At 41.1% G+C, this 27,826-nt stretch overlaps 1 protein-coding gene across 4 annotated transcripts in view; it reads right to left on the bottom strand.

Moving 5' to 3' along the window:
* Window positions 1–23,421, bottom strand: part of SNAPC3 (small nuclear RNA activating complex polypeptide 3) — a 47,602-nt gene extending 24,181 nt beyond the window's left edge. For 3 of the 4 annotated variants that reach the window (XM_081790900.1, XM_078436790.2, XM_060609722.3), the window contains exons 1-4: window positions 23,049–23,416; window positions 22,242–22,319; window positions 5,841–5,925; window positions 1,637–1,741 (exon numbers count right to left, since the gene is read on the bottom strand). In XM_081790900.1, the coding sequence (XP_081647026.1) occupies window positions 1,637–1,741; window positions 5,841–5,925; window positions 22,242–22,319; window positions 23,049–23,365 (585 nt within the window). In that variant the 5' untranslated portion in view covers window positions 23,366–23,416. Of the gene's footprint in view, window positions 1–1,636; window positions 1,742–5,840; window positions 5,926–22,241; window positions 22,320–23,048 lie in introns of all 4 variants that reach the window. The other variant, XM_060609721.2, reaches the window with a different exon arrangement.
* Window positions 23,422–27,826: the final 4,405 nt, after the last annotated feature.

Here is a 27,826-nt window from a genome sequence, read left to right as displayed (position 1 = left end):
CACATGAAAAAATGCTTATCACTCATCATCAGGGAAATACAAATGAAAACCACCATGAGATACAACCTCACACCTGTCAGAATGACTAACATCAACAACTCAGGCAACAACAGATGTTGGCCAGGATGTGGAGAAAGAGGATCTCTTTTGATTTGTTGGTGGGAATGCAAACTGATGCAGCCACTCTGGAAAACAGGATGGAGGTTCCTCAAAAAATTAAAAACAGAACTACCCTACAACCCAGCAATGGCACTACTAGGTATTTATCCAAAGGATACAAGTGTGCTGTTTCAAAATGGCACATGCACCCCAATGTTTATAGCAGCGCTATTGACAATAGCCAAAGTATGGAAAGAGCCCAAATGTCCATTGACAGATGAATGGATAAAGAAGATATGGTATATATATATATATACAATGGAGTATTACTGAGAAATCAAAAAGAATGAAATCTCGCCATTTGCAACAAGGTGGATGGAATGAGAGTGTATTATGCTAAGCGAAATTAGAGAAAGTCAATTATCATATGACTTCACTCATATATGGAATCTAAGACACGAAACAGATGAATATAAGGGAAGGGAAACAAAAATAATATAAAAACAGGAAGGGACAAAACACAAGAGACTCTTAGAGAACAAATTGAGGGTTGCTGGAGGGGTTGTGGTGGGGGGGATGGGCTAAATGGGCAAGGGGCATTAAGGAACACACTTGTTGGGATGAGCACTGGGTGTTATACACAGGGACAGGAATCTACTGGAATCTACTACTGAAATCATTAAGGCACTATATGCTACCTAACTTGGATGTAATTTTTTTTTTTTTAACTTTTTTTTTTTTTTTTTAATTTATTTTTGAGACAGAGAGAGACAGAGCATGAATGGGGGAGGGGCAGAGAGAGAGGGAGACACAGAATCGGAAGCAGGCTCCAGGCTCTGAGCCATCAGCCCAGAGCCCGACGCGGGGCTCGAACTCACAGACTGTGAGATCGTGACCTGAGCTGAAGTTGGATGCTTAACCGACTGAGCCACCCAGGCGCCCTGGATGTAATTTTAAAAACAAAGAAAGAAAGAAAGAAAATTAAAAAGAGGTAACTCAAAACTCCAGAAATCAGAAAGGAGACTCACACCATCGTCCTTAGCCAAGATCCCTGGTCATATTCCACCAGTGTCCTTGGCTCACTTGCCTACTATGGTCACAAAAAAGTCAAAACTTCACAGCTTTCTACCCAAATACATCTCATGTGCTTACTACTAAAACCTAGTAAACGTCTGTATTCTGATACTGCAAAAATTTTAAGAAAGAAAACACAAAACTAAAAAAACAACCCCTTCAATAATTCATATAATTAGAATCACTGAAGATTTGCATATACTTTCAGTTGCTTCCAGTGCAGCAATCAGGTATACATTCCAGTGTTATAACTGTAATCCTCTTAAGAGATTATTTGAAATTTGACCTTATTTATGATAATTCTTATTAAAACAAGAAACCAAGGATATAGGCAGGATGTCAGATAAAGCAGCATATGTTTCATTTATTTTGAGCCCTAAGGATTGTGACTCTTCAAATAATGAAACCCTTTGACAAAAGTCAACCATATTATCTGCAAAATTCAAAAGATTTTACTACTGACCTTATGAAATATAACGGGGTACAAGATATTCACAGATAGGATAAGCTCCCCTTCTTCAACCATGTCTGCTGGGTTTTCAGGCTTTTTTCCTATGGCATGTGACTCCTGAAGGAGAAAAACGAGTAAGAGACCTTAAAAATCAGACACTGTGACATAGGTAAGAGGCAGTATGGAACAACAGCTATCAGACGGCCCCGAGTCTGACTCTTAATTTTACTTTAAGAAAATTGTTAAAAATCTCTCTAGGCTTTAGTTTCCTCTTCTGTAAAAAACCAGAAAATACTCAATTTATAGAAGTATTGCTGGGAGTGTGTACATAAAGCATCTGACAATGTTTGGCACTAAGTGCTTAACCACTGATGATAAAACAGGAGCGATCGACGAATGTTGGTACAACACTGGCATTTACAGTTGCTAACACTTTTACATACCCCCTCTCATATCACTATGAATGCTTATTTGACAGATTATGCACCGAGGTTCAGATTTAATCACGGTAAATCAGCAAGTTAAGATGCACATACACGTCTATTTAGCTCTAAAACCAACACTATCTTGCTTTTTACAACATTATCACATCTTTAATACCTTACACCCTCTATTATGTGTGTGCAGTAACTACAGAATAGAGGCCACCAGGGTGGACTAGTTAAGAAGTACAAAAATAAGTACACGTACAAAAATAAGAGGGAGTGATGTTAAACAAAATGGCATAGTAGGCAGCTCTGGGGGTCAGTCCTTCCACCAAAGCAACCAATAAGATGGAGAGAGACTGGAATTAACTATTTTGGAACTCTGGAAAGTGATCGGTCAGTTACATCCACCAGGGAAGCGTCTGATGAGAAAACAAGCCACTGATCTTTCACAAGTAAGCACAGGGTACAAACCAGCTCCCATCCCCATTCCTTAGCTCCACTGCAGGTGTGGAAATAGTGGCCCGTGTTCCTGGAACAGATGGCTGATGTCATATGACAAGGTGTGGGGACCCTGTTCTCCCAAAACTAGGTGTTTTGGTTGGTCTGGTGATGGCCTGATGCCCACACTAGCCTTGGTGTTGAGCCTCCTGCCAGCAGTGGCTTCCCACAGCAGCGGCTACTAGAACATTTAGAGACAGGGCCTTTTTCCTCCCCATTTGTGGAGGCAGACATTTAAGGAAATCTTCAACAGGTCACCGGCTGCCCACAGAGGTAATGAAACAGAAACACACACAACAAGGAATACACACATTGAGAAAAGTTTGGAAAAGTCATAGATAGCTCCGACCCTCAACAAGTAAAAAATTACACTCAGAATGTCCAGGTACCCATAAAAACTTATAAAGCACACACACACACACAAAACAAGAAAATATGTCACATTCAAAGAAAAAAAACGAATCTGACAAAAACCATCCTTGAGGAAGCCCAGATATTGAAATTACTGGTCAAAAATGTTAAATCAACAGTCTTTTAAATGCACTCAATAAGCTAAAAGAAACCCCAAACAACTAACGGAAATCAGGTTCCTCAGTAAGATTAACAGGTATTTTCTCACAGAAACCATGGAGATAAGGGAGTAGGACAACATATTTTAAAACATGAGAGAGAGAGAGAGAGAGAGAGAGAGAGAGAGAGAGAAAGGAAAACAAAAACCATTAAGCAAGAATTCTATACCTGGCAAATATCCTTCAATAATGAAAGAAAAATTAAGGACATTTTCAGATTAAAAAAAAAAGAAAGATGAAGGAGTTCATTGCTAGTAGACTTGCCATATAGAAATGCTAAAGAGAAAGAGAGAGAGAGAGAGAGAGAGAAAGAGAAGTAGGGCTCACCCGAAGTGGGACTCGTGTTCACCTGATGCGGGCTCGAGCCCACCCGAAGTGGGGTTCATGCTCACCCGATGTGGGACTCGAACTCACGAACCGCAAGCAAGATCATGACCTGAAATCAGATGCTTAATGACTGAGCCACCCAGGTGCCCACACTTAATCAAATTTTAAAACTTTTGCGTATCAGAGGGCACTATCTAGAGAGTGAAAAAGACAACCTGTAGAATGGGAGAAAATATTTTTAAAATCACACATATGGTAAGGGTCTAGTATCCAAAATATGCAAAGAACTCTTACAACTCAACAATAAAGAAACAACCCAATCGGGGCGCCTGGGTGGCTCAGTCAGTTGAGCGTCCGACTTCGGCTCGGGTCATGATCTCACAGCTCGTGAGTTTGAGCCCCACGTCGGGCTCTGTGCTGACAGTTCGGAGCCCGGAGCCTGCTTCTGCTTCTGTGTCTCCTTCTCTCTCTGCCCCTAACCCACTCACATTCTGTCTCTGTCTCTCTCAAAAATAAATAAACATTAAAAAAAAAAAAAATTAAAAATAAAAAAAGAAACAACCCAATTAAAAAACTAGTGAAGGACTTGAATAGACATTCTCCAATGAAGATACATAGAGAGCCAACAAGCACATAAAAAGGTGCTGAACATCACTTATCACCTGGGAAATGCATAACCATAATGAGATACCACTTTAGGTCCACTAAGATGGCTACTCTCAACAAAACAAAACAAAACAAAACAAAACACCCAGAAAATAACAAATGCTAAAGAGGATGTGGAGAAACTAGAATCTTTGTGCATTGCTGGTGGGAATGTAAAACGATGCAGCTGCTTTGGAAAACACTTTGGTGGTCCCTCAAAATGTTAAGCCTAGAATTACCTTATGACTGAGCAATTCCACTCCCAGGTATGTACTGAAAAGAAATGAAAATGGACTCAAACAGATACCTGTATATTCATGTTCACAGCAGCATTATTATAATAGCTAAGAAGTGGAAATATGCCAAATGTCCATCAAAAGATAAACAGATGGGGGCACCTGCGTGACACAGTCGGTTGAGCATCTGACTCTTGATTTCAGCTCAGGTCATGGGCTTGAGGCTCATGATATCAAGCCCTGCTTTGGGCTCTGTGATGATGGCAAGAAGCCTGCTTGGGATTCTCTCTCTCTCTCTCTCTCTCTCTCTCTCTCTCTCTCTCCCCCTCTTCCTCTCCCTCTCTCCCCCTCTTCTGCTCACGCACACTTGTGCTCTCTCTCAAAAATAAATAAATAAACTTAAAAAAGGATGAACAGATTAAAAAAAAGTGGTATAGCCATACAGTGGACTACTATTCAGTCAAAAAAAAAAAGAAATGAAGTCCTGATACCTATAACACACAGATAAACCTTTGAATCAATATACTAAGTAAAATATGCTGAACACAAAAGGACAAATATTGCATGATCCCACTCATATGAGGTATCTAGAATAGGCAAATTCACAGACACAGAAAGTAGAATAAAGGTTCAGGGCTGGGGGAAAGGAAAATGGGGAGTTCCTTGCTCAGTATAGAATTTCTGTTTGAGGCGATGAAAAAGTTCTAGAAATAGTAAGAGATACCCAACACAGTGAATGTATTTAATGTCACTTAAATTGAACATTCGAAAATGGTTAAATAGTAAGGTTTAGGGGCGCCTGGGTGGCTCAGTCGGGTAAGCAGCCGACTTCGGCTCAGGTCATGATCTCACGGTCCGTGAGTTCAAGCCCCGCGTCGGGCTCTGTGCTGACAGCTCAGAGCCTGGAGCCTGTTTCAGATTCTGTCTGTGTTCATGCTCTCTCTCTGTCTCAAAAACAAATAAATGTTAAAAAAAAAAAAAAATTAAAAAAAAAATAGTAAGGTTTATGTTACTCAAATTTTACAATAAAAATATACATGGGAGAGAAAACAGATGCCCTTATGTACTATAATGTGCCCAACACAGCATTTGACACACAGTAGGTCCTCAATAATATGTACTGAATAAAACCATCATGTCTACTAACAATTCCTCACTACTCCGCATCTTAAATTTTTCTGACGGTTTACATTAAGAGCTAGTAGATTAAGGAAGAATGCGGTGAAATCAAAATCCGGAGCAGAACAAAAGTTATCAGGAATAGGGTGATGAAAAGGCATGAAGTTAGCCTAACACACAGAGCAAGACTAAGCTAAAAGCAAAAATAAAGGCAGAGATCTGAAAGACCCAGGTATGGGTCTGTTTCTCCTACCAGTTCCCAGTCCCAACGAGGTTTCTCCAGTTTGTTTTCAACTAAGCATATCCAATAGAAAGCCACCACGGAGATACCACTAACGCCTAATGACACAGTTCATTGTTTCACGGGAAAAGGTGCAAAAGAGGAGACTCTTACCATCTCGTAAGCAAAGGTTTCTTGCCTGCAAACCCGATCTATCGTTATGGTTTCTTCCCGCTGTTCCAGAAGCCTCTTTCTAACCCTGCCAGAGACACAAGAAAAATCAAACTTCAATATTCTTTACTGAGTCTTCCAAGGTATCTTCAATACTCAACTTTTATTTTGAAGTAATGTCAGACTTAAAGAGAAGCTGTCAAATTAGTACAGAGAGTCCCCTATACCTCTCACTAGGTTTCCCTATGCTAATGCCTTATATGATCAGAGAGTAATTGTCAAGATCAGAAAATTAACATTAATACAGCATTATTAACTGTAAGTCTTTTTCGAATTTCACAAATTTTTAAACGTGATGCCTTTTTTCCGCCTCCAGGATCCTCTGTAGGACACTGCGCTGCATTTCTTGCTTCTCCTTTCCCTCCAGGTGGCTGCAGTTCCTGTTTTCCTTGCGTTCATAATCTTGACACTTCTGAAGAGCACCGCTCAGTTACTTTGTAGAGTATCCTTCAATTCGCACTGACTGTTGTCTACTCACAATTAGAGTAAGGTTGTACATTTGGGGCAAGAATACCACAAGAATCACGTCCTCACGGTATCACACTAAGAAGTTCATGGTGTCGATATTAACATGTCTTGTTACTGGTGAGGCTGCCCTTGGTTAGGTTCCTGTCTGCCCGATTCCTACGCTAAAAAGATACTTTATTTTCCTTTGCAGTTGCTGAGTATTTAGGGGGAGATCCTTTGAAACCATGCAAATCTTGTTTCTCCTAGAACTTTCACCCAGGAATTTTAGCATTCAAAAGGAGATTTTGTCTGGGGCGCCTGGGTGGCTCAGTTGGTTAGCAACCGACTTCAGCTCAGGTCATGATCTTGCAGTTTGTGAGTTTGAGCCCCGTGTCGGGCTCTGTGCTGACAGCTCGCAGCCTGGAGCCTGCTTTGGATTCTGTGTCTCCTGCTCTCTCTGCCCCTCCCCTGCTCATGCTCTGTCTCTGTCTCTCTGTCTCTCTCTCTCAATAATAAATAAATGTTAAAAAAATTTTTAAAAATTTTGTCTGCACATATATTACTGTGGAATATGCCTCGTGGTGATTCTCTATTTCCCACCTTCTACATTTATTCACTGGCATTATGAGAAAGACCGGTCTCTTTTCTCCCATTTATTTAGTCATTTATATTAACACGAACTCATATTTGTTTCATTCTGTAGGTTAGTACCTAGTTAACTAATATCTAAATTACTCTGCTGATCAAACTGTGGCCATCAGAAGCTCCTTCAAGTTGGCTCCCGTTCTTTCCACAAACCCTCACCCTTTTTTTGAGCATTTCCTTACTTTCTAGCACCGTAAGATGCTCAAGGCTCACCCTGTATTTCCCGGTCTCAGCCCTGGGTGTTTTCAATGCCACTGCCCTCAGTGCTTCCAAACCTCTCAGCGGAGAGAGGCAGAAAACATGCAGATGTGTATTATCCCACGCATGTACAAACATCTGCATTTCTGTATTTTTCTAACTGGTGTACAAACATCTGCATTTCTGTATTTTTCTATCTGGTATATATTTAACCGTGAGTTTATACCGACACTCTAATCTCAAACAAAACTCAGAGGGCTCATTTTAGCCCTCAACCTTTCCTTGTAACTTCTTTCTCCACGGGTGAGAAACCTGGCTCCCGTTACCCATTAATTAATTCACTTATTTGTTCAAGCCTAGAAAACACAGTTTCAGAACCACTAAGTCACGAACAGTACTTTTTGTTTTTAGCCTTGCAACACTGAATCAAGCTAGGCTTCTGCAGGACTTAGGTTAGTTCTTTCTTCCTCATTCTCTTCAGTGTTGTTATCTGTGACACAGCGTCATTTGCTACTTTTTGTGCTCTATTTTGGGTCCCCCCAAATAACTCACATCCTGGCTGGTTTTAATTGATTGCTTTGGAGAGGGGTAAAGGATAGGTGAAACCTCACTATGGTCCTAACGGTCAGACTTATAGATACATATAATGTGTCTATACACACACACACCCGAAGAAGCACCATTCCCTCCTCATCCCTACTAACTTGTTCCCATTCCTTCCTTACTTCCCACCCCTTTCCCACCCACCCCTTGTAGGCAACCAATCTCTACAGTTGTGGTTTATGCTTTCCATTTGTTTTGCTCAAATAAGCAAATATCTGTGTATTTTCTTAAAGTTTGTGGGGCACCTGGGTGGCTCAGTCAGTTAAGTATCCGACTCTTGGTTTCAGCTCAGGTCATGATCTCACAGTTTGTGAGTTTGGCCCAACATCGGGCTCCGAAGTGACAGTGCAGCCTGCTTGGGAGTCTCTCTCTGTCTCCCTCTCTCCCTCCCTCTCTCCCCTCCCCAACTCACCCTCTCTCTTTCAAAAAAAAAAAAATTCTTTTTCTATCAGAGTTCAATTTAGGAGGAAAAAAACCTACACGGTAATTAGAACAGAGAAAACTTAATCTAAGGAAGTATTAACTTTAACAGATGATTAGAGTAGTGATTAGTAAATAAGAAGTAAAGAACTGTAGAATATAGGCATAGCATACATAAGGAGCATCCTGTCCTCTGGGCTGAGACAGAGTGCCCAAGAAGTCTTCCTTTTCTCCCCGCAGGACTGAGATCCACAGTTTGTTAAAGAGGCCATGGCTGTGACTCCCTGAAGGGCAGAGAAAGTTGCTATGGTGCTCCAGCAGCAGAACTGCTGGAAATGCAGGGTAGGAAGAGGAGCTGCACAGGGGAAACATGAAGGGGGGTGGAGGGGCAGGGAACACTGCTGGGCAATGGGAGCTACCGACAGCCAGGTGCTGTGCGCCCTGATCAGTGGCCCAGGAAGCAAAACCCTTCCCTCTTGCAAAGTCTCTTCTGCACTTTTACTGACAAAGCTTAACAATGTGCCGGTTGGCCAAGGATAAGGGCCAAGGCCCATTTTTACAGAGAAGGCAAAAAAAGGCAAGTTTATAGATGAGAGCCAACAAACTGATACCTGGCAAACTCAGTTTTTACATAAAAGGTGGCATATGCATTGGGACTTTTTGTTTTGTTTTGTTTTGTTTTGTTTTAAATAAAGTTTATTTGAGAGAGAGACCAAGAGAGAGCACACGTGGGGGGGGGGGGGGCAGAGAGAGAGAGAAGAGAGGGAATCCTAAGCAGGATCCTATCAGTGCAGAGCTCCAACTCAGGGCTTAATCTCATGAACTGTGAGATCATGACCTGAGCTTCACCTACTGAGCCACCCAGGCGTCCCATGGGGCTTTGCTTTTTTCATGTAACAGTATCTCCTAGAAACTATACTATCAATTTATCCTTCCTCAGCCTTTAGTATAGCTGCACAACACTTAACTGTATGGATGTCCTATGGTTTGTTCAACGCTCTCCTATGTATATATTTAGGGCATTTCTAATATTTTGCAATTACAAACAATGCAACAATATAAACAAACAATAAATAACCCTGTACATATTGTATTTTCATACTGTTGGAGGTGTAGTTCCAGTAGAGACTGCTTAAAAGTAGGATCGCTTGGGTCACAAGGTAAGCACCTATGTCTTTTGTGTTACACATTCCCAAATTGCCCTAGAGAAGGCTTGTGCATTTCCATCAGCAATGTACAAAAATGCCCATTTCTATAAGGCCTCATCAAAAGAATACATATTTTTAAATGTGTGCCAGTCTGATAGGTGAGAAAAAATACTGTCATTTTAATTTGCATTTCTCTAATTATGAATATAAATATTTTTCAGGGCGCCTGGGTGGCTCAGTCGGTTAAGCGTCAGACTTCGGCTCAGGTCATAATCTCACAGTTCATGGGTTCGAGCCGCACATCGGGCTCTGTGCTGACAGCTCAGAGCCTGGAGCCTACTTTGGATTCTGTGTCTCCCTCGGTCTCTGTCCTCCCTCTGCCGCTCACACTCTGTCTCTCAAAAATGAATAAACATTAAAAATTTTTTTAAAGCACTGCATTTACCAAATTATTTAATTTTTTGTCTTGTTGCTAAATTCAGCTTTATAGGTGAAACCTGTAGTTTCAAATTAAAATCTTTACTGCCATTGCAGAGGTCAAAGCATTTAAAAAATAAGTAACTGTTATTATGATAATGTTTAGTATTCCTATCCAAAAGAGGACATCTTTCAATGTTTAAGTCTTTTTCCAAATCTTCCCAGAATGTTTTAAAAATTTCCTGGGGCGCCTGGGTGGCGCAGTCGGTTAAGCGTCCGACTTCAGCCAGGTCACGATCTCGCGGTCCGTGAGTTCGAGCCCCGCGTCAGGCTCTGGGCTGATGGCTCGGAGCCTGGAGCCTGTTTCCGATTCTGTGTCTCCCTCTCTCTCTGCCCCTCCCCCGTTCATGCTCTGTCTCTCTCTGTCCCAAAAATAAAAATAAAAAAACGTTGAAAAAAAAAAATTAAAAAAAAAAAAAATTTCCTTACCTAACTTTTACACATTTCTTGTAAATTTATTCCTACATATTTAGTCTTCCTTTTGACTATTATAAATGGGATTTTCTCCATCATTATGTCCCCTAATTGTATATATGAATGCTATTTTTTTATAATTATCAATTTTGTATCCTGCTCTTATACTAAATTCTTGTTTTTCTTGTTTCTTTGTTTTAGCATTGATTTCTTTCAAATTTTTCAGGTATACTATTGTATCACTGGCAGATACAGTTAGTGTTTCTTCTTTATCTACTCTTATCCCTCTAATATTTCAAACTTTTTCATTATTATAATATTTGTTATGGTGATCTGTCATCAGTGATTACAACTTGCTGAAAGCTCAAATTTTAGCATTTTTTTACCAATAGGTATTTACTTGAAATAGGTACTTTTTTAGACATTAAACTACTGCACATTTAATAGACTATAGTGTAAATATAACTTTGATATGCACTGGGAAACCAAAAAAATTCATTTGACTCGCTTTATTGCAATGTTTGCGTTATTGTGGTGGTCTGGAATTGCCCCACAAGATCTCCAAGGCATGCATGTATTTAATGAAAGTTTTAAAATTTCCAGGTAGGGGGTCTGACTCTTGATTTCGTCTCAGGTCATGATCTCACAATTCATGAGTTCAAGCACTGCATCAGGCTTGGATTCTCTGTCTCTCTTCTCTCTCTCTCAAAAATAAACAAACACAAAAACAATTTGGTGGGGCAGCACATGGGTGGCTCAGTCAGTTGAGCATCCAACTTCAGCTCAGGTCATGATCTCATAGTCCAACAGTTCAAGCCCCACATCAGGCTTGCTGCTGTCAGCCTGTCAGTGCTGAGTCCGCTTCAGATCCTCTAGTCCCCTTCCCCACTTGTGCTATCCCATAACTAACTAACTAACTAAATTTTAATTCCCAGGTAGGCTGGCCTGATTTTTGTTTTTGTTAGTAAGCTCTAGTTTTGTTATGTTGCTATAAAAGTGTTGTTTACAGTAAAATTTCGACTTTATGGATGTTACTGATGTTTTCTTTGTGATCTAATATATAAACAACTTTTTTGAGTACGCGACGTTGTCTTTTCCTATCAGGTTATAAATTTTAAGTACAGATCTGCATAAAATACAGCCTATTATGTTGTTGAGAGCTTTTCTTTTTTTTTTTTTTTTTACCATTTGTTATTAAAGTGTCCTATTGTTAGTGTGTTTAACTATGCATTTTGCATCTCCTATGGTTTTGTTCTATACAGTTGATTGCTGTATTATTTTTTTCTTAGTATTTTTAAAGTTTAAATTTATTTTCAGAGAGACAGAGACAGCATGAACACGGGAGAGGCAGAGAGAGGGAGAAAGACAGAGAATCCAAAGCAGGCTCCGCGCTGCCAGCACACAGCCTGATGTGGGGCTCAAACTCAAGAACCATGATCTCATGACCTGAGCCAAAATCAAAAGGCAAACACTTAACCAACTGAGCCACCCAGATGCCCCTGATTGCTGTATTATTTGATATGTGTGTATACATACATATATTTGTGAATATATATTTCGTAAGTATCCTATCTTAATTGGAGTTTGTGGCTTATAGCATTAAGAAGTGTCCTTTGTTGGAGCGCCTGGGTGGCTCAGTCGGTTAAGCCCCTGACTTCAGCTCAGGTCATGATCTCATGGTTTGTGGATTCAAGCCCCACGTCCTTGGGCTCTGTGCTGACAGCAGGCTAGAGCCTGCTTCAGATCCTGTGTCCCTCTCTCTCTGCCCCTCCCCGGCTCACGTGCCCTCTCTCAAAAATAAACATTAAAGAAAAAAAACCAAGTGTCCTTTGTCATATTTAATGTGTTAGGGCTTGAACTGAATTTGCCTTGTATCAGAACAGCTACACCTGTTCAATTTTTCTTTTCATTTATCTGTAGTATTTTTGTCCAATCCTTTATTTTTCTCTGAATCACTTTATTTTACATATGTCTGTTGTCTCCACAAGGTTTTTGTTTTGTGAGCCAAGTCTAAACCCCTTTTAACAGGTTGTAGAGAACTGATGCTTTTGGTTTCAATTATATCACATTTTCTACTTATATGTATTTTATGATATTAGCTGTTGTGTTCATTGGGAGATGTGTATTTTTGCTTGTCTGTTTTTTATTTTATTTTATTTTTTTATTATTATTTTTTTAATATTTATTTATTTTTGAGACAGAGAGAGAGCATGAACGGGGGAGGGTCAGAGAGAGAGGGAGACACAGAATCTGAAACAGGCTCCAGGCTCTGAGCTGTCAGCACAGAGCCTGACGCGGGGCTCGAACTCACGGACTGTGAGATCATGACCTGAGCCGAAGTCGGACGCTCAACCGACTGAGCCACCCAGGCGCCCCACCTTGTCTGTTTTTTAAAAATTGAGGAGGGTTTGGCACTTATTTTTGTTCCAGTGGTTACCTCTGTACTTATATATATTTTAACACCCTTCGTTACCCATTGCCTTATTTAATATTTTACTAAATTTGTCAAGTTTTTCATCAGTATTTTTTAAAATCCACTTACTGCCTACACATTATCTTCTTCCTCTTTTCTTATCCCATTGTTTTAGCTACAATCTTCTAATCTGTTACAACATACAACACTTGTACATTAGCCTTCTGCCTGTATCCTTCCTCTATCAGTCCTCTGGTGAAAATTTCCCACTCATCATTCGGTTGGACGAAGTTCATCCTTTAGTATATTCCTCAGAAATGGCTGGTGGGTGAGTAATTACCCAAGATTTTGTACATTACAATTCTTTTTCTACAGCTTCAATATGGAAGGACATTTCAACTGGATAGAAAATCCTTTCACTGAGCTTTTAAAAAAATCCTGCTCAGCTGCTGTCTTCTTTGTAAAATTCATGTCATTCTAATTCTTTCGCCTTTGTGCGTTATGTGTTCTTTTTGCCTAGAAGCGTTAATGGTTTTACCTTTATCTCTGAAATCTAATAGTTTTATTAGGATATGCCTCAGAATTGATAATTCTGGGCTAATTTTCCCAGATACCCAGTGAACCCTCTTAATTTGTAGATTCAGATTTTTTTCCAATTCTGGAAATTCCTTTTGGGTTATATTAAGTATTAATTTTGTTCAATTGTTTTGTTTTTTCTCTTGAGGGACTCATATAATATGAATGTATTTTGTCTTCCTTGTCTGTTTTCCATTCCCACTACTTTCTCTCACTCATTTCTTTCTTTACATCACTTCATTCTAACTGTATTCATGTCTTTCTTCATCGCCTCTTAGTAAATTTTCATTAGCATCTATTCTGTTTTATTTATTTCATAATTCATTTAAGATAATTTTGTCTTTCTCTTCCATTTTCCAAATTCCATCAATTTTTTTCCCCATTCCTCTTTTTCTCATCATTTCTGTTCTTAGTTTTGAAATTTCAGGGCCATCTGAGAGGCTCAGTCGGTTGAATGTCCAACCCTTGATTTCAGCTCAGGTCATGATCCCAGGGTTGTGGGATAGAGTGCCGCATCAGACTCTGTGCTGAACATGGAGACTGCTTAAGATTCTCTCTCTCTCTCTCTCTCTCTCTCTCTCTCTCTCCCTCCCTCCCTCCCTCCCTCCCTCCCTCCCCACCTCCCACCCCCTCCCTGCTTGTGTGCATGTTCTCTCTCTAAAATTAAACAAAATAAAATAAAATAAAATTTCAGATTCAAGGTGTTTTCACACCCTCAAATGCTTGTTTTAGCATATTCAATTTTGTCTGGAATGTAGACTCATAGTTTCTTAGTTATTTTCTGGGAGAAGGGGAGAGACTCATAGTTTCTTAGTTATTTTCTGGGAGAAGGGGAGAGACTCATAGTTTCTTAGTTATTTTCTGGGAGAAGGGGAGAGATTTCCTCAATGGATTTGTAAAAACAGATGTTTCCTGATTTTCTGCAATAAATTCCCTATGGATTTTATTTCTTCTTATTCATTCTGTGTTAGTTGTGGGGAAGGGGTTTACAAGATTCCTAGTTTAATGGTACTCTTTTCTGTCACTCTAACAAAGTCCAGGTAAATTAAAAGTGTTTTTTTGTTTGTTTCTATTTTGGTGACAGGCTTAAGAGTCCTTCAATTCTGTGGTTCTCTTTTTCTTGCAGGACGCTAAAGTTTCCCCTTTCAATCCTTTATGGTGCACTGAGCAGTGCTTTGTTGCCTAGCAAAGTGACAGGGATGGGCAGACTAAATGAAACTGCTATTTTCTTAAAAGTAGTATTGTTGAAGCTTTTGGGGTGACAGATTAAGTTTCACTAGTACCCATGTAGCAATTACCTGTACTATTTCTAGGAATTAAAATCTTTAAGCAGTTAAAAAATTTGAAAAATGCTGATGCCAAGTTATTTAGCTTAGTATAAACACGGTAGCATGTATCAAAGGAGAATCAATCTCTTCCAAGTGACTTTTGTTCTCCTCACAGGCATAAAATGAACCCAGTAACTCCTTTATTAGGGCAAAGAAGGTGCTAGAATTCGATTCATTTTATGCCATAATAAAATGTATTTATTTTATGCCATGTAATCAGGTTTTGTTTTTATTTTTGTTTTGAAGTTACTGGTGGAGAGAAGAAAGGACAGCTTAGAGAAAAAGGAAGCATAAAGATACAGATTTTAACTTTTGGCACAAGTCTAATTTACTTGCAGTACTGTTAAGGTTAATATTACTTATATTTTATTTATTTTTTATTTATTTTTTAAAGTTTGTTTTTGAGAGAGAGAGAGAGAGAGAACAAGCGGAGGAGCACAGAGAGAGAGAGAAAGAGAGAGAGATAATTCCAAGCAGGCTCTGCACTGTCAGCACAGAGCCCAACATGGGGCTTGAACTGACAAACCATGAGACCATGACCTGAGCCGAAACCAACAGTCGGGTGCCCAACTGACTGGGCCACCCAGGCGCCCCAATATTATATTTTAAGTACAATAGTTTCGGGGTGCCTGCGTGGCTCAGTTGTTAAGCATCTGACTTCGGCTTAGGACCTGATGTCACAGTTCATGAGTTCAAGTCCCATATCGGGTGAGCTCAAGCCCCACCTCAGGTGAGCATAAGCTCTGCTTCTCTCTCTCCCTCTCTCGCTGTGTCTCTGCCCCTCCTGGGATTCTCTCTCTCTCTCTCTCTCTCTCTCTCTCTCTGCCCCTCACTCTCTTGCCCACGTGCTCGTTCTCTCTCTCTCAAAAAATAAATAAAATATTTAATAAACAAATAAGTAAATAAAAGTTTCATTCAAAGTACACATAAAGAGGGGCGCCTGGGTGGCTCAGTCGGCTAAGCGTCCAACTTCAGCTCAGGTCACGATCTCGCAGTTCGTGGGTTTGGGTCCCGCGTTGGGCTCTATGCTGACAGCTCAGAGCCTGGAGCCTGTTTCAGATTCTGTGTCTCCCTCTCTCTCTGACCCACCCCATTCATGCTCTATCTCTCTCTGTCTCAAAAATAAATAAACGTTAAAAAAAAAAAAAAAAGTACACATAAATAATCCCAGCAGAGTAATGCTGTACTGACTCCTTTTACATTAGATTATACATAAAATTCTCCTACATTTCCTATGGAAGGGACTAGAAGACAACCGGGGAGAATCAGTTGATTTAGTAATACAAAACAGCTAGGTGAAGCAATGTGTAAAATAATCGGAAAATTACTATTCAACATGGCTTAATAAAATCATCATAAGCCAACTGGTACAATAAACAGTATGGAGGTTCCTCAAAAAGTTAAAAACAGAACTACCCTACGAGGCATTTATCCATGGGATACAGGTATGCTGTTTTGAAGGGACACATGCACCCCCATGTTTATAGCAGCACTATCAACAATAGCCAAAGTATGGAAAGAGCCCAATGTCTATCGATGGATGAATGGATAAAGAAGATGTGGTATATATATACAATGGAGTATTACTCGGCAACCAAAAAGAATGATATCTTGCCATTTGCAACTATGTGGATGGAACTGGAGGTATTATGCTAAGTGAAATTAGTCAGAGAAAGACAAAAATCATATGGCTTCACTCATATGCGGACTTTAAGAGACAAAACAGATGAACATAAGGGAAGGGAAACAAAAATAATATAAAAACAGGGAGGGAGACAAAACAGAAGAGACTCATAAATATAGACAACAGAGGGTTACCGGAGGGGTTGTGGGAGGGGGGATGGGCTAAACGGGTAAGGGGCACTAAGGAATCTACTCCTGAAATCATTGTTGCACTGTATGCTAATCTGGATGTAAATTTTAAAAAATTTAAAATAAAATTTTTAAAAAAGTTAAAAAAAAAATAAGCCAACTGGTATGTTATTAAATATAGCATGGGGCACCTGGGTGGCTCAGTCGGTTAAGTGTCTGACTTTGGCTCAGGTCATGATATCATGTTTTGTGGGTTCGAGCCCTGCGTTGGGCTCTGTGCTGACAGCTCAGAACCTGGAGCTTGCATCGAGTTCTGTGTCTCCCTCTCTCTCTGCTCCTCCCCATTCATGCTCTATCTATGTCCCAAAAATAAATCAATGTTAAAAAATTTTTTTAATACAGTAAAGAAGTTTGCTTTGTAGCAATCTTTTTTCAGCCATTTGCCTAAAACTACTTTCACAGCTTTATGAACATTTCATTCATTCTACTCACTCTACAAATATCTACTGACTCCCTATTATGTGCCAAAGTTCTGGGAACTGGGGATACGGCAGTGTGGGCAACAGACACAGTTTATGGAAATTTTAAGTAAGTCTAGCTAGGAAGACAGAAAATTAAACAAGTGTATCATAAGTTTGATGAGTATTTCAATAGGGAAGAAGCGACACCTGGGTGGCTTTGTCAGTTGGGCGTCCAACTTCGGCTCAGATCGTGATCTCATGTTTGTGAATTGGAGCTCTGCATCAGGCTCTGTGTTGTCAGCGAAAATGCCACTCCAGATCTTCTGTCTCCCTGTCTCTCTGCCCCCTCGCCTCACACTGTCTCTCAAAAATAAATACTTTTTAAAAAATACAGAAGTACAGGGGGCTACATGAGCATCAAAGGGGACCTAAATGGGAGTCCACAGTCCTTTGGTTAAGACTTGAAGGATGAGTAGAAGTCAGCAAGACCAGAACGATAAGAAGTGAATGTTCTAGGCAAAGGCCTGGAGTGAGAGCACATTCCAGGAACTGAACCACAAACTGGAGTGTAGCTGAAGCATTGCTGAGATACAGCTGAAAACATTAGCAAGATAGATGCCCTGTGAGCCAATGAATAATTCAAGACTTTTGCCTAAGAGAAACTGAAAGGTTTTAAGAGAGGCACAACCAGATGTGCAACTCAGAAAACTCCAACGCATCAACCAACAATAGAGAGCACCAACGGAAGCAAAACAACACGATAGGCTTAAGGGCAATACATAGATCAAAGAGTCTGGACTCTAGAAGACCCTTCAGAAACTTTAGGAATGTTACAAGAAAAACTCCGGATATTAGAAGTACATCTATTTCCCAAGGAAGAGAGAGAAGTTGTAGTCATGTGGAAAGGCATCTTAGGGCCAAAATAAATGGAGTTTTAGATGGGAGAGGGGCCAAGTGCATCCTGAGCCATTTGAAAGAGACAGTGGTTGGAAGGCAGATTTGGACTATAGGTGGAAGGCTTCATGTGTCTAAGGAATCTGAACTATGTCGCAGAGAAGAGGGACAGCCATTGAAAAGTCCATAGCAGATGAGCATGCTCGGGTGGTAGCATGATGAATAAATCAAAAGGAGAAAAACTGGGCCCAGGAGAGGTGGGAGGCTTTCATAGTGCTCCAAGCATCGCTAATGTAAACACTAGCCATGGCGATTAGGCAAACAGATTTGGCTGATATTATAAAAGAAACCAGGGTGGAGTCGAAACGCCTGACTAAATGGTCGAGGGGGACAACAGGAAGGGTAGGATCAAGGTTACAGAAAGATGATGTGGTGTGAAGGAAGTGGGCTACAAACTGGAAAATGATAAATGTCACTATTACACACACATTTTCTCTAGTGTTATCACAGCGCAGTATAAAGTGTGACTGGCAGACCAGCACTGATCTGACAGCTATCTGTAATCCAATCAGTACAGACAACGAGAGTAAGCATTTTTTTTCCGAGAGTAAGCATTTAGCAACACTGGAAGTAATAAATGAATTTAATAAAGTTGCAGGATACAAAATTATTATATAGTAATCAGCTGCATTTCTATACAGTAATAATAAAGTAGCAGAAAGAGAAACTTTTTAAAGAATTCCATTTACAATTGCATCAAAAAGAATAAAATAGTAAGGAATAGACTTAACCAAGGAGGTGAAAGACCTGTACTCTGAAAACTACAAAACACTGATGAAAGAAACTGAAGATAACACAAAGAAATGGGAAGATACTGCATGCTCATGGACTGGAAGAATTAATATAGGTAAAATATCCCTACTACTCAAAACAACCTACAGATTCAATGCAATCTCCATCAAGAGATCAACAGCGTTTTTCATAGAACTAGAACAAATAACATAAAAATGTGTATGGAACCAAAAAAACCCAAACAGCACAGCAATCTTGAGAAAGAACAATTCTGGAGGTATCACAATCCCAGATTTCAAGATATACTACAAAGCTGTAGTAATCAATGCGTATGATACTGGTACAAAAACAGACACATAGACCAATGGAACAGAATACAGAGCCCAGAAATAAACCCGCACTTATATGGCCAATTAATCTATGAAGAAGGAAGCAAGAATATATCATGTGGAAAAACAGTCTTCTTCAACAAATGGTGTTGGGAAAAACCGGACAGCTACATGCAAAGGAATGAAACCAAATCACTCTCTTACACCGCATACAAAAATAAGCTCCAAATGGATTAAAGACCTTAATGTGAGACATGAAACCATGAAACTCCTAAAAGAAAACACACATTAATCTCTAAATATTTTTCTAGATGTCTCCTCAGGCAAGGGAAACAAAAGCCAAAATAAACTATTGGGACTATACCAAGGCAAAAAGTTTTCACATAGCAACAAAAACCATCAATAAACGAAAAGGTAAACTACTGAATGGGAGAAGATATAAATGATATATCCAATAAAGCATTAATATCCAAAATAAAGAACTTACACGACTCAACAGCAAAAAAGCCAAATAACCCAATTAAAAATGGCAGAGGGCCTGAACAGATGTTTTTCAAAAGAAGACATACTAATGGCCAACAATGTTCAACATCACTCATCAGGGAAATACAAATCAAAACCACCATGAGCGTGCCTGGGTGGCTCAGTCGGTTAAGGGTCCAACTTTGGTTCAGGCTTGAGCCCTGCATCGGGTTCTGTGCTGACAGCTAGGAGCCTGGAGCCTGTGTCTCCTCTCGCTCTGCCCCTCCCCCCCCCTTCAAAAAGTAAACAAACATTGGGATGCCTGGGTGGCTCAGTCAATTAAGAGTCCAATTTCAGCTCAAGTCATGATCTCAGTTTGTGGGTTCGAGCCCCACATTGGCCTCTGTGCTGACAGCTCAGAACCTGAAGTCTGCTTCAGATTCTGTGTCTCCTTCTCTCTCTGCCCCTCCCCTGCTCACGTTCTCTTTTTCTCTCTCTCTCAAAAAAATAAACATTAAAAAAATTTTTTAAATAAATAAACATTAAAAAAAATCCCAAACCACCATGATATACCATCTCACACCAGTCAGAATGGCTAGAATCAAAAAGACAAGAAATAAAAAGTGTTGGCAAGGATGTAGAGAAAAAGGAACCTTTGTGCACTGTTCGTGGCAATTAACTGGTGCAGCCATTGTGGAAAACAGTATGAAGGTTCTAGAAGGGGAGGGGAGGGAGGGGAGGGAAGGGAAGGGAAGGAAAGGGAAGAAAAGAAAAGAAAAGAAAAGAAAAGAAAAGAAAAGAAAAAAGAAAAATACTATATGATCCAGTAACTCCACTATTGGGTATTCACCCAAAGAAAACAAAAACACTAATTTCAAAAGATATATGCATCCCTAGATTTACTACAGCATTATTTACAGTCAAGATATGGAGGCAATCCCAAGTGCCCATGGATAGATGAATGGATGAAGATGTGATATACTTACACAACGGAATATGACTCAGCCATAGAAAAGAAAGATCTTGCCACTTGCAACAACATGGACAGACCTAGAGTATTATGCTAAATGAAATAATTCAGACAGAGGAAGACAAATACTATACAACTTCACTTATATGTGGAATTTAATAAACAAAACAAGCAAACAAAAAGCAGAAAACAGCCCCATAAATACAGAGAACAGATGGCTGCCAGGAAAGGTTGGGGGGGGGGTACAAATGGGTGAAGGGGAGGGACAGGTACAAATTTTCAGTTGTGGAATAAGTAATCATGGGGATAAAGGGACAGCAGAGAGAATACAGTCAATAATATTGTAATAGCCTTGTGTGATGACAGACGTTGGCCACACTTTAAGCATAGAACATATATGGCTGTCAAGCTTTATACCTGAAACCAATGAAGCATTGTGTATCAATTATACTTCAATAAAAACAAATTCAAGGCAATGACATATTTAAAAAAATGAAAACAAAACAAAACAAAAAGCATAATGACCTGGAAGTTTTCTGGGAAAAGTTGTCTTTGACAGCCTTTTTTAAAAATCTTCAAAAAATAATAATAAACTTTGGTCTAAAAAAAAACAACCACAAACTTTTATTGTGTTTGTGGTTGTTGTCCCCCCCCCCCCCCCCCCCCCCGTAGGCTTCACACACAGCAAGAAGCCCAACGCAGGGATTGAACTCAAGACCCTGAGATCAAGACCTGAGCTGAGATCAAAAACCAGACAAGAATGTTTGTCTTGTCATTCCACTTTCCTAGTAATTCATTGGTATCCTATTTTACAAAAGTATGAATTTGTCAAAAATTAAACATTGAAAACAAAAGATAACTGGTTCTTTACAACAGCTTGAAAAACACTATCAGCATATTTCACTTACACTGAAATCTAAGTAGATTAACTGCATTCTTTGTAAACACACATTTTATTTATTTATTTATTTGTTTATTTATTTATTTATTTATTTATGTTCATTATTTTTGAGAGAGAGAGACAGAGCACAAGCAGGGGAGGGGCAGAGACAGAAGGAGACAGAATAGGAAGCACGCTCCAGGCTCAACGATGTGGGGCTCAAACTCAGACCACGAGATCATGACCTGAGCTGACTGACTGAGCCACCCAGGTGCCCCTACACACATTTAAAAATAAACATAAATCTGGGGTGCCTGGCTGGCTCAAGTCGGTTGAGCATCCGACTTCAGCTCAGGTCATGATCCATGGTTTGTGGGTTCCAGCCCCATGATGGGCTCTGCCCTGACAGTGAGGAGCCTACTTTGGATTCTCTGTCTCCTCTCTCTCTTCCCCTCCCCTTCCCTCTCTCTCACTCTCTCAAAAATAACCATTAAAAAAAATTTTAAGGGGCACCTGGGTAGCTCAGTCGGTTAATCAGCTGACTTCGGCTCAGGTCATGATTCGTGAGTTCGAGCCCTGTGTCGGGGCTCTGTGCTACAGTTCAGAGCCTGGAGCCTGCTTCGGATTCTGTGTCTCCCTCTCTCTGCCCCTCCCCTTCTCATGCTGTCTCTCTTTCTCTTCCAAAAATAAATAAACATTAAAAAAAAAAATTTTTTTTAATTTTTTAAATAAAAACTCTGAATATGGACTGGACATTAGTTGTTATTTACTGCTAAATTTCTTAGGGTAATAATACCACTCATTACGTAGGAGAATGATACTTTTGGGAGCTATACGCTGATATATTTAGGTATAAATGACTGTCTGATAACTTACTGAATAGTTCGGCAATAGATAAAGCCTTGCAGCAGGTATCTCAAACACACACAGCTAAAGCAAAGACAGCCAAATGTTAACAATGGTTGAATTGGGGGGGGGGGGGGTGATAACTATAGGTACTTTCAACCTCTCAATAACATAATGTTGAAAAAATAGTTAAATAAGTACCACATAATAAAAGTAAAGCCTTCCATACCCCAAAGTCACTAGGTCGGTGTCCTCTGGGATGACTTCTGGGTCCTCACCCTCCTCAAGGCACTTTAATTTATCAAGGCTAAAACAGAAACAAAAAGGAAAAGCAATCACCCATCTTGTCCACAGAGAGTCAGGTTTGTGTCCTAAAAATATCATTAAATAACTAAGTCAGATCAAATCCGGCAGGCGGCTCAGAGGAAGTCAGAATTCAAGACAATGATTTCTGTGCCGATATTCTATAAAGAAAGGATACGTGGCCGATTGACATATGGCGGCTAATGCCATTAAATGGAGAAAGAGATCGTTTATATTTTCACCCCATTGAAGCCACTTTTGGGGGGGAAATTTTCATAATAGCATACCCGGAAGGTCCCCAAAAGGGACCACAGTGAATCAAGGTCTTAACGCTCCTCTGGTTAACGCTCCTCTCCTTCTAGCCCCATCATTGCTAAAGCTCCTCCATTGTCAAAGTGTCTTGTCAATGGCAGGTACACATCCCGTTACTCTGACCGCTTTCCTATATTAACAAGGACTTAAAAAAAATCACGGGGGGAGGGGAGGGGGAATTAATCTTTCTTGCAGCTCTCCCGTCCCTTCACTCCAACTCGCAGAAATTGTGCATTCCGATCACGGGACATCTCCCAGGGTTCCAGGAAAGCTCTAGCAGGTTTAAAGCTTTCAAAGGGCGGCCCTTCTACCCCGGGGAGTAAATCACAGGCCCTCCCAAGGTGGGTCCCAGGGAAGCGCAGTAGCAAGGCTGCAATCAGGTTGGCCCCAAGCAACAAGAGCCCCTCGGCCGCGCACTCACCCGCACACGGTCCGCAGCTCTGCTGCCGCCTCCAAGCTGCAGCCCAGATCCCGGGCCACCGCAGCATCCTCCTGGCCCCACTCGGCGACCCCTTGGCTCCCTGGCAGCGCGGATGCTTGCGGCTCCTTCAGCGACAAGTCCCCTTCCCCGCGCAACCGGCCACGCCACAGCTCCCCGAAAGCGCCCACATAGAATGCACGCGTATTTAGCTCGGGAAGCTCGTACTCTGGAAAGTTGCAGCTCCCACTGCTGGAGACGGGGTCCTGCCTGCTACCCATCCCGTGGCACGTTGGGCCGATCCGGGTGCCTTCAGCCATGTTCACCCACTCCTTTCCCTGCAAAAGCCGGGCGATCAAGACTTCGCGGAGCGTAATGGGACTTGTAGTTGCACGGGGCTCGGTCCGAGGGGCGGCGGGGCTGCGTGGGCTCAGCTTCAGACACTACATTTCCCAGCAGGCCCCGGGCCGGACACGCCCCCGGGCGCGGCACCGCGAGCTTCCGCGCTCAGGGCTGAGTGCATTGTTCTCCGCTCGCGGATTCACGAGCAGCTGTTGGTTGGGTTCTCAGTCCGGGGTCACCTGTGTTGTTGCATTCCCGTCCCCCATGGTTACGTGGCGTCGCTCTCTGCTAGGTAGGGCGGCTTCTGTACGCCCTTCGATCCCCGGTCATTGCAGTATTTGGCCCCGGGATGCGAGACTTTTCCTTGACTCCGGGGTTCGTGCGCTGCGCTGTTGCCTCACTGTCCCAGAGCTTGAGAGACCTGGGGGGCGAGGGATGAGACCACTGACTCTACCGGACCTCCAGACCCTGGTCGTTAAAAATCTCCCCAACGGCCCCATGTTCTTGAGTATAAACGCATGCATCGCTCCACGCACGCACGATAGTGTTTATTGAGCGTCAACTATATATCAGATACTGTATACATTATTAACTCTAATGTATATTTTTGAAAATCACAACCTTCCCAGGAAGGGATTATCGGCCCCATCGTAACTGTTGAGGAAGGAGTTAACTGTTAGGAAATAGAAGCAGGAATGGAACTGTCTAGCTTCAGATGGAACTTTTCTCCGTCGCTCAGAAGCCCCAAAGGACTCAGCAGGACATATACAAGGAGCTCTGGATGGTTATTTATTGGTATATATCATATACCAGTATGATATACCATATATTCACACATCATATAATTAACCCATTTTGAATGTTCATCCAGTGGTTTTTAGGCTATTTACAGAGTTGTGCAACCATCACCATAATCAATTTGAGGATAAACTCACCGCTCTGGAAAGAAACCCTGCACCTTTGAGCTATCACCCACAATCCTCTTAACTCCTCCAGCCCTACCCAGTCACCAATCTTTGTCTCTATAGATTTACAGATTCTGGGCATTTAGTATAAATGGCACGTTTATGTGGTCTTTTGTGATTAGCTTTTTTCACTCAGCATAATATTTTCTGGGCTTATCCATCCATATTGTAGCATGTATCTATTTCTTTTTATGGCTGAATAATATTGCATTGCATGGCAAAGCACATTCTGTTTATCCCAACAAAAAGTTGTTTCTGGGCACCTGGGTGGCTCAGTTGGTTAAGCAACCGACTTTGGCTCAGGTCATGATCTCACTGCTCATGAGTTCAAGGCCCACATGGGGCCTGCTTAGGATCCTGCCTCCCTCTCTCTCTGTCCCTCCCTCACTCTCCCAAAAATAAACATTAAATATATATATATATTTTTATATACATATATATATTTATATATTTATATATATATAAAGTTTTTACATTTTGGTTATTATGAACAATGCTGCTATGAACATTCATGTACAAGTTTTTTGTGATGTATATTTTCATTTATTTCATAGGTATTTTTTCTTTTCTCTCTCTCTCTCTCTCTCTATATATATATATATAGTCACTATGTGACTATATAGCCATGTGAAGAATTGCCCATTTTCCATAGTGGCTGCCATTTTATATTCCCACCAATATTGTATGAGGATTCAGATTTTTCCACATCTTTGTCAACACTTGTTACTATCTGATTTTTTATTGTAGCCATCCTAATGGATGTGAAGTAGTATCTCGTGGTTTTGATTTGCATATCATACCTAGTGATATTGAGCATCTTTTCAGTACTTACCGACCAATTGTATATCTTCTTTGCAGGAATGTCTAAGTCTTTTGCCAATTTTTAGTTAGGTTATATGTCTTTTTACAGGAGCTCTGGTATTTCTCTACATATTGTTGTAGGAAACATATGTTGTTTTTGCTTAGTATACTGTTCATTTTTTTTTTTTAATTACCATTTATTATTTCTGGGAGAGAAAGAGAGAGACAGAGAGCAGATGTGTGCAGCAGCAGGGGAGGGGCAGAGAGAGAGAGGGAGAGAGAGGAAGACATAGAATCCAATGCAGGCTCCAGGCTCTGAACCATCAGCACAGAGCCCGATGCAGGGCTTGAACCGAACTCACAAACCATGAGATCATGACCTGAGCCAAATTGGACGCTTACCCGACTGAGCCACCAGGCACCCGTTAGACTTGACCTTCCTACTCCTTTTGGTCCTCCTAGGGCTGCCTAACATAGAATCCTTCCAACTCTGCCACAGTGATTCGTTCAAGGATGAGTAGATTATTCAATTAGCACCAAGCAGAATCCTCCTCTGGGGTTTTATCTGTAAACTGAGAAATTTTTCTTCCATTCTGAGTACCTAAGGATGTGACCCAGACAGCCTGCCTAAGAGAATAAAGAAAGCTAAGAGTTTAAATAAGCAAAGTCAGAAGGTGGAGAGAAGTCATGTGTCATTGTAACTAAAGCCATCTTCCCCTCCTAAACTTGTCATGATGTAAGCCAGTGGTTGTTTTAACTTAAACTAGTTTGAGTTGGATTCTTGCACAATCCTTCCAGTGCCTGTAAGACTTCACCCAAACCTCTCAACAGGGGGCGCTCTCACTCCAGACAATGAGGTCACACTGCAGGCAGAATTCTAAAGCACATCTGGGATTTAGTTAACAATGGCTTCAGGAGTGGAGGCCACAATGGTCCCTGAGCAGCAGTGGGTAGGGGCAGGACCAGAATAATCATATCAGGGAAAGGTGGTTCTCATCACTTTAAGGTGTGGTGCTGGGAGCTGCAGTTTGAGACGTGTGGATTGCAAGCATTCGTGGGGAAAGGATTTGTGATGAGCACCAGCAGCCGGCCATTGCAATATGGCACTCAGGTGAGTCTTTTTATCAGTAGCCTCTCCTTGGAATAAGGCTGAAGGGGTCCATAATATCCACTGCAGAATAAAAAGTATTTTGAACTGAAGGTGTTTGAGAATACACATTTCCCCCTGAACTCCATTGTCTGCCTAAATGCAGAGCTGCCCCAAGGAACACAATTGTCATAAATCCCCTCCCTGCAGCCAAAGAAGATTGACTTAGAAGTAGGCACACACTCAAACGGACATTGTCATAAAACTATCATATCTCCCATCTATTCTCCTCAAGGCTAGTTTATCTTTCCTAAAAGCCACTTATTTTCTGATAAGTGCCCTTACCCTCCCCCTATGAAGTCATTTGTTTTCCTAAATGCCCTTCTCCCCTTCTGCCTCTATTAAGATGGTATATAAGCCAAAATTAGAACAATCTCCTTGAGTCACATTTTTCTGTGAACTCTCCCATACATCATACATAGGTGAATAAAAATCTATTTTTTCTCTTTACAAAATTTTTAAAAAAATATTTATTAATTCTTGAGAGACAGAGAGTACAAGCAGAGGAGGGTCAGAGAGAAAGGGAGACCCAGAGTCTGAAACAGGCTACAGGCTCCAAGCTGTCAGCACAGAGCCTGACACGGGGCTCAAACTCACGAGCCATGAGATCATGACCTGAGCCAAAGTCAGACGCTTAACCAACTGAGCCACCCAGGCACCCCTATCTTCCCTCTTTAATCAGTCATTTAACGTCAGTTTAATTCACAGACTGCCAATGGCTGAATCCCAGAGAGTAGAGGAAAAGTTTTTCCTCCCCAACAAGGCCGTGGCAAAGGCAGCTTCCCATCCTTTGGTGAATTTGGCAGAAGACAGGAATATTGCTGGACCTGGCCCTAGAACTAGACAATAGCAGAAAGGAGGCAGAAAGGCGGGTATATACCCACACCCAGGATAGGTATAGTCCCTGTAATTCTGGTGAGCTCTGTATGATTCCTGACAGAGAAAAAAAAAAACAAAACTCTAAGGCTTCCCAATTGTGGATATTGGAACCATGAGGTTGAGGTGGTGGCCTATGATTAAGAGTTGGGATTCTGGTGGGGTGCCTGGGTGGCTCAGTTGGTGAAGCATCCAACTTCTGCTCAGGTCATGATCTCATGGTTTGTGAGTTTGAGCCCCGCATCGGGCTTTGTGCTGACAGCTCAGAGCCTGGAGCCTGCTTTCGATTCTGTGTCTCCCTCCCTCTCTCTCTCTGCCCCTCCCTGGCTTGCACTCTCTCTCTCTCTTTCTCTCTCTCTCAAAAATAAACATTAAATTTTTTTTTTTTTAAAAAAAGATTTGGGATTCTGGGTAATGGCACAAACCAAGATTATGAAGTATCTGGCTCTTGGTTGAGTAGTAGGAATTAGGGAGACATGAGCTCTCAAAGTTTGCCTCGGAGCTTTTAGTTTCCTCGCCTGAGATGCTTATATGGGCTTATCAGGTGATGAAAACTGGCTTGCTTGTGGGCACTGTGGCAAATTGAGGAGGAGCAGTAAACCAGAGGTGTGAGACACAGGAGGATATGAGGTGTGGTGAGAGGCCAAGTG

This window comes from Panthera onca, chromosome D4 (assembly GCF_046562875.1).
Source record: "Panthera onca isolate mPanOnc1 chromosome D4, mPanOnc1 haplotype 2, whole genome shotgun sequence".
NCBI classification, from domain to species: domain Eukaryota; kingdom Metazoa; phylum Chordata; class Mammalia; order Carnivora; family Felidae; genus Panthera; species Panthera onca.
This window is presented reverse-complemented; position numbering and strand designations above follow the sequence as displayed.